This window comes from Anolis carolinensis, chromosome 2, assembly GCF_035594765.1.
Source record: "Anolis carolinensis isolate JA03-04 chromosome 2, rAnoCar3.1.pri, whole genome shotgun sequence".
Classification (NCBI taxonomy): domain Eukaryota; kingdom Metazoa; phylum Chordata; class Lepidosauria; order Squamata; family Dactyloidae; genus Anolis; species Anolis carolinensis.
The window spans coordinates 90,573,514-90,586,524 of record NC_085842.1 but is presented as its reverse complement, the minus strand read 5'-3'; the positions used below and the strand labels follow the sequence as shown (position 1 = coordinate 90,586,524).

Here is a 13,011-nt window from a genome sequence, read left to right as displayed (position 1 = left end):
ACTATCTCTACACCAAGGCTGGGAATTATGTGACTCACTAGCTGTTTGATAGTGTTCAATTCCTTTCAGACCACAACATAGTAAGGAATTATGTGAGTTGTAAAGCAGTAGCACCTAGAACACCTCAGTTTTTCCTACTTCTGCTTTATAAAGACTTAGGCATAAGTCATATGCCAATGCAGAGTCTTTACTGAAGCCAAGGTTTTGGTCAGATCAGTACCTATATTGACAACTAATTAAGGAACCACAGTTTCCCAATGTTGGGTCCTCAGATGCTGTCTGTTTTGGCTCCCAGAAGATCCATTTGGCATGTTCAATAACACTATACAACAAAAATTGAAAAAAACAATGCTGTTCCTGGTATGAAAGTGTTATTTTCTATTTAATTGTGTGGGACTTACTTTGAAAGTAGTTCTTAGACTCTGGAAACTTCATTTTTGTGGCTGCCATAAACTATGTTGAATTGGTTGAGACTCCATGAGATATTCATTGTAAAACTATAGCAAAACGTGCTGCAAGTTGTCCCACAAAAACAAAGTTTTTGCAGTTTAATAAACTTTTTCCATGTTTTTATGATAGAACCAATTAGGAAATGACACTTATAACCCGGGAACAAAAGTCGTGTTACATAGTGTAATCAGGGATTCTGGGAGTTATGGTCCAATAACACCTTAAAGTCCTACCTAGAGATCTACTGAAGAAGAAACCAATTCGTATTTTCCCTCTGATTTAGTTTCAGTTTCTCATTTACACAGCAATCTATGTCATATTTCTTTTCTTACTAGCTTACCTAATTTTCAGATTCTTTGTAAACTCCTTCCCAATGCCACATTTTCAGAACTCTCCCAATTATATAAATGTTTCCTTCTTGCTACTAACACTCTCTGGAGACCAGCAGTGCAATCAACAAATTAATCTGAAACATTTTTATGTGAACCTCAAACACTGCAATAGTACCCATTAAAATCAAGGGCACTGCATACTAGCACAAATGCAAGCATTTTCTCTTTGATAATCTGAGCTACAAGACAGTGCATCTTACTTAATATTTCACTAGATCCCCTTAAAAGGAACCCCAGAACTATTAAAACACCGGGTTGTTGTATGTCTTTCGGGCTGTGTGGCCATGTTCCAGAAGTATTCTCTCCTGATGTTTCGCCTCAGGGGTATGGATACCTCACAACCTCTGAGGATGCCTGCCATAGATGTGGGCGAAACATCAGGAGAGAATACTTCTGGAACATGGCCACACAGCCCGAAAGACATACAACAACCCTGTGATCCCGGCCATGAAAGCCTTCGACAACACATATTAAAACACCATCAAAACACACATACACTCACTAGCGGATATACAGTGCAATTCTGGATCAGTGGGATTTGTACCCCTGATTTCACCTACCCATATTAAATAATATTTATGCCCTCTCTAGGAATTGTCCATGTCCTCCAGGAGATTTTATCATTACCCCAGAGTCCCATTGGAGAACTCAATCATTGGCTAATGGTTCTTGATTCATATTTTCCATGATGTATCTAATTGTCTTCCAAAGCCACAAAATCTAGAGGACAAATTATCACATTAAGAGTATGTTATCTAAAACAATTCCTTTGTCATAAAGTTTCTACTATCCAATATTAATGAATGGCCCTTAGCCACTTGAAGAGAGCTCTTCAATCCACATTGCACTTAAAAGCCAGCATCTGGTCATTTTCCAGTTGCTGCTTCTATGTTTGGCTATTTAAATACATCCAGTGTATATTTTGCCAGTTAAACCAGAAGGGTGTAACTCAAAGACTGCAGTGCCAAAGATATCACCCAAGAAATACTCTAGATCGGCTTTTCCAACCTTTTGTTACTTGGAACAATCCCTGCAATTAATATTCAGGTCTCAAGGAATCCTTGAACAAAAAGGATTTTTGTTGTTATTTATATTTCTATCCCACCTTTCTCTTCATAGGGATTCAAGGCAACAATAAAATGTCACAACCAAATAAATTTAAAAGCACAGCAAATACAAAAATAAAAAACAATTAAATATGTGTGTCATGAATACAAGTTAAATCAAGTTAAGATATAATCAAAAAGCAATTAAAATTACATTTAAAACTAAATATTCCAACAAAATCCCACCCACAATATCCCCAGCAGCATGCTCCTCATCATCTCGTATCTATAGTTCTAAATTACTCACATACCCCCCCCCCCCAATAATTATTTCTTTTGGAATCCCTAGCAAGCTAGCAATCTTAGGGTTCCAGAGAATCCTGATAAAGAAACCCTGGATCATCAGTTCTACAACCTTCATGCTCTAAAATGCTGGGAATTTAACTCCCACAATTCCTGACCACTGGCCCTGTTGACTAGAATCTTGGATAGCTGACCTCAAATATTCAGAGAATAAGAAATTGTGAACTGCTCTAGATGACACCAAATTCTTCTTTAAAATATTTTTCACCCTGTGCTTGTGACAGAGCAAAGATAATGAAAGGAACAGCCATATCCTTCACCATTACAATAGTGTACCATTCTGGCACATCTCAGTTGACACTATACTTCCACTAGACCACTGATGACTCAATACTCTGTAGAAACACAGGTCTGAGCATTCTCTGTCAAGTTCTCCCCTCTGCATTAACTCAAACAAGGGATCACAGCTTTGTGTTTAGTCAACATGCAAGAGAGAAAGCTATCACTACCCCTCGATTACTGCTTCCATTCCCCTGTACTTTGTGAATTTCCATCTTGAAAAGATTTTCTGGAGAGCCAACGCAGTCAAAGGAGATTTTCTTCTCTTAACAGTCTCTCTCCACACATGAAGGGTGAAGACAACAGGAGGATAGCATCCCCCCGCCTCCTCGTGGCATTATTTAATTTAATTCATTCCACATGTGTCTTTCTTGGTTGGGGGCCAATGGCAAATTCGACACATTGTTCTTTTTGACAACTGTGTTTCTCATTTAAAACATAGGCTTAACAAAGATGCTGAAAATCAAGCAAGTAGACCCAGCCACCGATAAGTCAGCTCTTTGGTGGTAATTTGGTAGTTTTTCTAGAATATTTTGGATGGATTCAGTCCACACTGTGGAACTCAGGTCTACTGATCCCTAGACTAGGGCAGGTAACTGTGGGAGAGTACAGACCTTGGAGGATCACATCCCTAGCACTTCCTGCTTTTAAAGAAGGCTCCTCCTGAGTCTCATATGGTCTGGCAAACACATGAAGAAAATGCCTCTATGGTTTCAGAGGGCATTTAGCCCTAGCGGCCACATTTTTGGACCCAGGTAAAATGGGAAAATCGTAACATGGTTCCAGTAACTTGTCAATTTTATCTGGTAAGTATTCTCCAATGCCACCATGTATACCGTTTTAATTCTTGCTCCTGCCTCTTCTTTTCTTTGGTATGGTTGGGGCGACACAAATTAGAAAGTGTGTGTACTGATAGATTGACTAGAAGTATGAATCCATCTTGATAGACACTACCACCCGGAAATTTTGGTCCGCTTTTGATTAAATGTTAAGCCAGAGTTTAGTGTTACAAACATGATCCAGGGTACACATTGCGCTCTACACTCTCTTCTCTTCCATTTTCATCTGGTGTAGCTATTGAGAGGGCAGAAAGGATTTGCTTCTGTTTGAAGCCGTGAACTATTACAGTAGAGTCTCACTTATCCAACCTTCACTTATCCAATGTTCTGTATTATCCAATACAGTTTGCCTTTTAGTAGTCAGTGTTTTTTTGGTCAATTTTTCAATACATTGTGAAGTTTTGGTGCTAAATTCATAAATATAGCTGTTACTACGTAACGTTATTGTGCATTGAACTGCTTTTTCTGTCGATTTGTTGTAAAACATGATGTTTTGGTGCTTAATTTGTAAAATCATAATGTAATTTGATGTTTAATAGGCTTTTCATGAATCCCTCCTTATTATCCAACATTTTTGCTTATCCAACATTCTGCCGGCCCGTTTATGTTGGATAAGTGTGACTCTACTGTATTACATCTATCAACGATTTATCTAGAGAACGCAGTAACATAAGTCACAGTTTAAAGCTGGTTTGCTCAAACCATAATTTAAACAACAATGAACCCCAAATCAGAAGATAACACTTAGGTTCATAATTAAGTCATCACTCTATGCTTCAATTTCAGTTCAAAAGTAGTACCAGAGGTAAATGCATACTTGTACTTTTATAAGGTTATATTTTCCTCAGGAAAGAGATACTCACCCACATAATGCATATTAAGAGCCAGGTACTTGTATTGGAAGAGGGGATTGTTGTTCAGGCTACTTCTCTGGATCTGCTGGAAGAAGGAACTGACATCCCATCTGTACAAGACGTCCAAAAGCATGATGCTCGGGACCCGCAAGGCCACATTTAACATTGCTTCCAATTTCTCCTTCGCAGCCATTCTGTTTCTGATCATTGAATATGTAGCAGACTGTGAAAAGCAGAAATCAGAAAAATAAGTTTCAGTATACTAGAAGTATCTATTAAAAACAACGAAGCTGCATATGCAGAGCCAGGTTATTTTGGTCCACCTAGTTCAATAACACTATGTTAACACACTTTTTCTTCCTGGGTTATATGTCATTTCCTAGTTGGTTCTATCATAAAGACATGGAAAAGGTTTATTAAAATGCAAACACTTGATTGCAGTCTGCACACTGAGTTTTAAAATGGGATATTTTCATTAAGGAAAATTGCAAACTAAGTGCTTAGATCAGGGGGTCTCAAACTTTTCAGCTGCTGAGCCCTTTTTGAAGCAAAAGTTTCTCGTGGCACCCCTAGAAATCTATATATATAAAAGAGTAATGAAATTTCGGCCTAGGACAAAACAACAAAACTACACATCCCAGAAACACTAAACTTGGCAGCACAACCCCTCATCCATGCCTCTACGTTCATACAACAAAAAGAAAAGAAAGACAAAGTCCTAATTAGAAGGAGAGGAATAATTGTTTTTATCCAATTGCTGCCAGTTAGAAGGCTAAGCTCCGCCCACTTGGTCTCCTAGCAACCCACTCAGCCCAGGGGACAGGCAGAGTTAGGCCTCACTTAGGCCTCTTCCACAGTGCCTATAACATACAGATTATCTGATTTTAACTGGATTATATGGCAATGTAGACTCATGGCCCTTCCACCCAGCTATATAACCCATTTATAATGGACTTAATGTCAGGGGAAAACCTTTACCCTTTACCTTAACTACCACCAATTCCTCAAGACTTTATTTCCCATACCACCAGACTTCGCCACAGCAACGCGTGGCCGGGCACAGCTAGCGTTTATATATTGTATTATATTATATATCAAATGTATATATATCAGGCAAACTTTTTGAAGCACTACATTTTAAAATTTGACAGACAGGTCAGGCCAGAGGCAGATGGATGGAGAGTGTTTGTGTGAATTAATTAAAAACACATGAACAAATTCCTATACACACTGCACATATCTTGTCTGTAGTGCAAAAAAAAAAAGGGGGGGGGAGAAAGAGCAATACAATATTTAAAATGAAGAAAAAATTTAACTAACAAACTTAATAGTATTTCAGTGGAAGACTCCAGGGGCCATCCAGTCCAACCCCCTTCTGCCATGCAGTAAAAGCACTATCAAAGCACCCTCTGAGTAGTGGGAGGGAAAAAAGGCTTTGAAAGCAAGGGAGGAGAGAGGGAAAGATCTTGGCGGTAAGGAAGAGTCTGGGCAGTGAGGGAGGCGGGGGAGAAAGGGTCTGTACCCCGGGAGGATGCTGCCGCTGCTTCGGCAACTCCAAATTTTAATTTCCCTGCATTTCTCAGGAGGAGGAAAGCAGAGGTAGCAGAATCGGTATGGTGCTGTGCAGCTCCTCACTATCACTCATGGAGCCCCAAGGGCTCCACGGAGCACAGTTTCTGAACCCCTGGCCTAGACAGAAGAAAATAATAGTATTGCCCTCAACCACAAAAACAATGTTTCTGGAATATAACAACTACTTTCAAAGCAAATATCTCACAACTAAACAGGAAATAACACTTTCAAACCAGGAACGTTTTTTTTCAAATTTTGTTATATAGTGTAATCAGTTCAGTGGATTTTCCCCAAAATAGACTCACCACCTTCCAAAGTTCAGATGAAAACCCAAAATCAATTTCTGGCACCACAAACCTCCACTGGTACTAACTGGCAACAGCTCTCAATCATTGAAGGAAGAGATCCTTCCCTTTACTATACAATATATCTTTCAATGGGAGATACCCAAGATTGAACCTGGAATTTTGGCAGCACAAAGGTTTAAACAACTAGTGCAGACCCACTGAATCAATGAGATTCACGTAAGAGTTAGCTTATCATTCAGCAACTGATTAAATGGGGACAAACAACTGAATTGAGCTGCAGCTCTTCCCGTTTGGGGGGGGGGGGGGGGGCTTAGTCCTTATTTTTATGTTAGTCCAATATTTTTAATTATTTTTAGCATTAGCCTGCAGAACCTTTCTGTGAACAGAATACAACATTCACAGTGAGTCAGAAGGGCACAGTCTCTAAATGGAGATGTCATTTAGCAGTGATACTTGTAATTTTTTTGTGGATTTCTTTGATCCATCTTCTTAAAGCTTTGTACAAACCAAACTCATGACAATGAAGTACACATAACTATTTCTTGTGCAAAGGCAAATAGAAGGAATAAATTTCACCACTCGGAGAAAAACGTATGGATGACCCATTAGTTAAAATATCAGTAGGGAACCCCCCTCCTGTTGTCTACTCAACATTGATAGTTACAACACTGGGTGGAAAACAGGGCATAAAGGGTTTGTTTGTTTGTTTGTTTTTTAAAAAATCCAAATGTTTCATTTCTGAATGTTTGGAGTCATGTTTAAGATGACCCAGTAAAAAAAAAAAAACCAATAGGCGCTCCTTTCATATCATATATTCTTCCAAACATCTGGGCAAAAATCCTCTGGTACTTGATGGATGATAGATATCTCCAAACTAGCCACAAAGGAAGTTAAATTATATCCTGATTTCCACACAGGTGATCTACATTCTACAGCTACAATGGTACAATACTGGTTAACAAGCCACAAGAAAACTAAAGAAACTGCTTTAAAACTCCATCAAGGGGCTGACCCAAGAAAAAATAAAATTAATTTCTTCTTATATACCATGATTTCAAAAAAAATTTGATAGTAAACAGTCTTTGTATCTATCGATCCCTAATTCTAATAAGACAAGAGTTCTCTGATAGTAACTAAATACATGACAGACAAGTACTAAAAGCTGTAAGGATAGCCATAGCTTGCTAAGTTATAAAGCATTCTTTATTTAGCATTCATCCAGTTATTTCAGATTTAAGTTCATCTTTTGATCCAAAATAAAGACAAAATAACTTTAATTAAGCTTACTGTATCATTTTGGTTAAAACAGGAGTGGGAAGACATGTGGCCTGGAGGTTAGGTACAAGCTCTAGCATCCTTTTTATAGTCCTTAAATTCCCCCTAGGTAAAAAAAAAAATCAGCCCCCAAATGGAACAAACTAGCACAACATGTGCCAAAATGTATAGAATGGACTTTGTCTTCTCACAACTCCTCAAAATGACAAAAATGCCCCAAAATAAAGTCAAATCAAAACCAGATGTAGGGAATCAGAAGAGAAAACAAGGGTTAACTCATCCAATCCCCTGCCATGAAAGAATACACAAACAAAGCACTTAAAAAGATCCAGTCTCTGTTTAAAAACCCCTAAAGAAGTACAACCCCCACATCCAAAGGGGAAATAATGTTGGTATCAAACTGTTAGAACTGTGTAATGTGAATATATTCATTCATCTAAGTTGGGGATGCGAATTGGGAGGCCGTGGTGGCGTGCACCTCCCACTATGTGCTGTTTTTAGCTAGGACTAATGGGAGTTGTAGTTGAAAAGTTATGGCTCTCTGTTGAATCCTTGAAAGATGCAAATGGCATCTACTTGTATGGATGACTCCAAATCACATCTGCATTGGTTAACATTACAAACCCACAAACACATAGTCTCCAAATAGGAAGTTTATTAACACGGGAACTGAGGTGTGTGAGCCATCAGTCCTGACATGTAGTGTATATAGCTCTTTTTCATGTCCAGAAATCTAGCATAATTTAAGCTAGAGGCATTTAGAATGGTTGTGTAACAAAAACCAATGTTTAAATGGATCTCTCCTTGCAATCCATATTTCTGCTCAATTCCCAGACCATTTTGAAATCACAGTTAATTAGCTGGCCAAACTGCAAACAAGTGATACTTCCCTTTTAGATGTGCTGCAAGCCCTTCTAGAGACTGCGTGCATGTGTATGTGTGCTTTCATGTCATCTGTCAACTTTAAACAACCCCATGAATTTCATAGTTTTTTTTTAGGGAAAGAATCCTTAGGGGTAGTTTTGCCAGTTTTTCCCTCTGAAATATAGCCTACAGCACATGGTATTTGTTAGTGGTGGTGCCCCTTTCTTGTAAAGTAAGCTGTGAACAGAGAGGAGGTGGGGTCTATAACTCTGCCTGCAGTGAACAATTTTAATTAAATGCACAGCAAGGTATAGCAGCGTCCAGTAGATGAGATGGTCTATAGGTGGACATTTCTAGTGAAACATTTTTCACTTGCTGTTTTTTGGATTACTTGCTACTAGGTAGCTCTTGTTCTGAGTGACAACATCACTTGTGTTTAAGCAAGAGTAAATGTTGTGGATTGGCTAGTATAGGTTGCTCTTTGCTCTGACTCAGCAGGGCTATGTTTAGTGTTTTACCCATTGTTGCTATTTGCCTACCTTCTGCAATCATCCTATGTTCTTTTAGTAACTAAATGTGATTTTCCATAGGAGATCATCAAAGATTATAGCAGTTGTATTTGTTTAGACATACTTTGGGAGTTATTTTATTATACTTTGTATTTATTTTATTACAGTATGCTGCCCTAGAGCTGATGGACACAAACAAAAAAGTCAAAATAAAAAGCAGCAGAACAAGACAATCAATTTTAAACCAATAGAGACTAAAATATGTCAGCAGACAATAAAGATTTAAGAAGTTATTTTAAAATGGTCAGGGGTAAAACCATGTTAAACTATAACCAGGCAATAAGAACATAAAAGTTAAGTGATCAGGGTGGTTGGGAGGACTTTGCCTTGTATTGAAAAGCCTGAGGTGGAGTCCACACAGACTTTTTTGTAGAAAAGATTATGAAAGTGGAGAGAGCTACCAGTAAAAAGATGTTTTTGAGTTATTGTCCCCTACTGTGTGGCACCTTGAGTAGAACCTATGACTGTCTCCGCATATGGGTGTAGCTGTATCTTCAGTGCTCTAATACAGTACAGTCTTCATGCTCACCGTTTCACCTACTTGTATCCAACAAAGTGCATCTTCTCTAGAAATTTCCTATGTCCTCCAGCTGACTCTATGATATGTTTCCATCAGAAGTTGCCCTGGAGGACCTAGCAAATTTCTAAGAGGTATCCTGCAAGGCGACTCAGGCCCCTTCCACACAGCTGTATAAAATCCACATTGAACTGCATTTTATGACAATGTGGACTCAGATATTGTGGATTATCTGCCTTGATATTCAGGGTTATATGGCTGTGTGGAATGGCCCACAGTGGTAGCCTCCAGCCAAAGTAGTTTATTTCAATAAGGTTTGCTATTATCCATGGTTTCCTGTTTCTATTGTAAGATCAAGAACATTTCTTAGTGTTCTTCCAGACTGGTCCTATATCCCAAGATCTGATCCCAGGTTTTCTGCTTTAAACTGGATTATATGAGTCCGCACTGCCAGATAATCTGGAATAAATAGAAAACCTGGGATCAGATCTTGGATATAGGTTCTGTCTGGAAGGGCCCTTAAGCCTCCATTCTATGGAACGTTGAGATTTTTTTCCATTTGGCAAAGTAAATCACTTCTTTTTGCTGTAGTTGTCTATGGCTGTAGTTCAAGGGAGTGGAGTTCTCCAACACAGATTTCTAGATATTTCACTAAACTTCAAATCCTAGGATCCCGCTAGATCCATGAAAGCAAAAATAGTATAAAACATGCAGTAAGAAAATATGAAGGTGAAGGACAACCACCCCAAAATTGAAAACTGTGAGAAGATACATAACAGTAGCAATGTTGCAATATACTGGAACTTTCTAGGCTACACAAGTTGTGAACATTTCTCCGCCATATGATATGGGTGATTTTGTCTCTGTCAATATTGTCCCATTCAAATTTGAAAGACCTATTTAAATTGAACTATATTAAAGTGTGCCAAATATTTCCACAGTTCCCAACCAATTTTCTGCTTTGCCTTCAAATAGATTGTTTCAATTGCAAGCAGTCTTGAAAATGCTCATTCATAACTAGAGACATTGTTGTTCCAGTTGCTGGAAAAAGAAAAATGACAGGATGATTAAGATGAATTCCTTCAGTCACGGACAACAGCACAACAGTCTATTGTACGGAGCTGCCTACACTGTGTAGCTGGCACTGTAGCTCACAGTTCCCTCCACTGCTGTTCTTTCGCTCAAGGCAAGAGCTCTTAGGCATTTCACTCACAAGCTTTGGTTCAGCAGCCTTGCAACCTCAATGGCCTTCAGTAATTCCTCAGCAATTCATGCCCACTTAATCTTACAGAAGAACGAAATTCTAGTGCTAAACATAATATTCTGTATTAATAAGTCTGGGATGCTATATGGCAGGGGCAGAATGTGTGCTCCCTAAAGCTGTTTCAGTAGCCCTCAACCTTTCCTGAATAAGTTCAGCCATTTATTGGGCCAAAAAAGAAATGAAAGTGAATGGCCAATGCTGGAAGCCTCTTATACTGGCAATTCCCTTCAAATGTTTTTTAAAGATGGGTTAACCCTTTAACAAGAAAGAATGCCTGATTTGGTGGACTCCTAGATATTTCTATTTTTCTTCTTTTGGAAACCTGTTTATTTATTTATTTCGTGTCAAAAGCATTGTTCAACAAATACATTTCAAAATGATGGGGGGGGGGGGGAGGAAATCACAAGCAACAGCAACCGCATTGTCCATAGCTTTAAACAACTCCTCCTCCGTACATGAGGCAGGGCATTGTGGGCAAGCATACATATGCTGAGTTGTTTGTTCAGCTCCACAGTCACACAAGGTGGAGGATTCCTCCAGGTAGTGCCATCTTGCCAGGTTGTCTTTTGATCTGCCCACTCCGCTTCTGAGTCTGTTCAGGGACTTCCAAGTTGCCTATTCTTGGTTTGCCCCTGGAGGAAGACCCTCATGGGGGGCCATCCAGTTGGAATTGCCAGGTTTAGCTGCCCAGAGAGACACCCTTGCTGCTGCTGGAGGAACATCAAGAGAAGTGGTGGTTCTCATGAAGCTCTTCCTTGATTGGAAACCTGTGAAGTGCCTAGACACCCCCAGAAGCAGAACATTAATCCCTGCTGCAATTGCCCACCCTGATAAACATGTTTCGTTAGAGTAAACCTTGCTGAATTTCAATGCACTTATTTCTGAGTAGAGATACATGGATCTGCACAATAAGACAGTTCAGTAATCAGGCAGTAACTATACAATGGGTCCTTGGTATCTGCAATTTTCTTTAAAAATGCAAGCTATTGATGGTTGAATCCATGAATGCATATACAGTAGAGTCTCACTTATACAAGCCTCGCTTATCCAACATTCTGGATTATCCAAGCCATTTTTGTAGTCAATGTTTGCAATATATTGTGATATTTTGGAGCTAAATTTGTAAATATAGTAATTACAACATAACATTACTGCGTACTGAACTACTTTTTCTGTCAAATTTGTTGTATAACATGATGTTTTGGTGCTTAATTTGTAAAATCATAACCTAATTTGATGTTTAATAGGCTTTTCCTTAATCCCTCCTTATTATCCAAGATATTCGCTTATCCAAGTTTCTGCCGGCCCGTTTAGCTTGGATAAGTGAGACTCTACTGTATATGAAGATAGTATGAAAAGTATTACCATCTACAGCCCATCCTGCAAAAGAATCTTCACACCTGTGTACTTCCAGCATAAAGTATTCATGTATTATTAAAAGTGTTTTTTCCACTCTGATGGGACTTTCACACCCATGTCTTAAGTGCCACAGTGTAGAAAGCTAGCAAAGTCATTTCTAGCAGATTTCCTTTTACATGTCAGCACTGATTTGTGGTGGGTGTGGAGGAAATTGACTAAGGAGAGCTCAGAAATGCTTGGTGTGATATAAGCCCTTCTACATGCCAAACACCCATTTCCCACCTGCAGTACTGATTCTAGGTAAATCAATACATCACCCTATCTTTCCATTACAGACATTCCAAGACTCATTTTAGTAGCATACCTCAGAAGTGATGTTCTATATATTTATTAAAGGTATGATTTATCTTGTCTCAGCCCACCAAGGCCATGATCTACAGTTAAATGTATTCTTTATTGGAGCTTTAAAATTAAAGAGAAAGTCACATACATTAACTTTCACCATGAAAGTAAAAGCTGCTTGATTCACAGCACATTAAAATTGCCACTAATGCCACCTCTACACTGAGATAAACATATGATGATTGATAGCTACTTAAGACACACAGTGTCTGGAGGTTAAACTTTTACAAAGGGAACAAGATAAATAATGTTTGATTACTTGCATTTTCCCCAGTCTTGGCTTCTGAAAAATTATCTGTGCTGCATCTTTCTTGCATGGAAGATGGTATATAAGGTCCCATTTGTGTAAGACGGAGACAGGACTAGCCCTATGAGCAGGCAAGCATGATCAAAGAACAGTCTTGTACTTGCAAAATATGAGCTTGCTTACAACAAAGATATTTTCACCATCAATGGCTGTTTTCCAGACAATGCTGGATTGCAGCTCCCAGCATTCATCACCATTAGCTGGCTAAGACTGCTGGGTCTTGGTCTCCAACCACATCTGTAACCCAGCTCAGTGGGTGTAATATTTTATGTTTACTTACAGGAAACAAATTGGTTAACTGTTACAGTCAAATGGAAGGAATTTCTCTTTAAAAAAAAAAAGCACCTTAAT

At 38.8% G+C, this 13,011-nt stretch overlaps 1 protein-coding gene across 1 annotated transcript in view; it reads right to left on the bottom strand.

Annotated features, from left to right (window-relative positions):
• Positions 1-13,011, bottom strand: part of rnf145 (ring finger protein 145) — a 72,511-nt gene that overhangs the window by 43,118 nt on the left and 16,382 nt on the right. The window contains exon 2 of the mRNA XM_003223481.4: positions 4,233-4,446. Within this exon, the coding sequence (XP_003223529.3) occupies positions 4,233-4,431 (199 nt within the window). The 5' untranslated portion in view covers positions 4,432-4,446. The remainder of the gene's footprint in view (positions 1-4,232; positions 4,447-13,011) is intronic.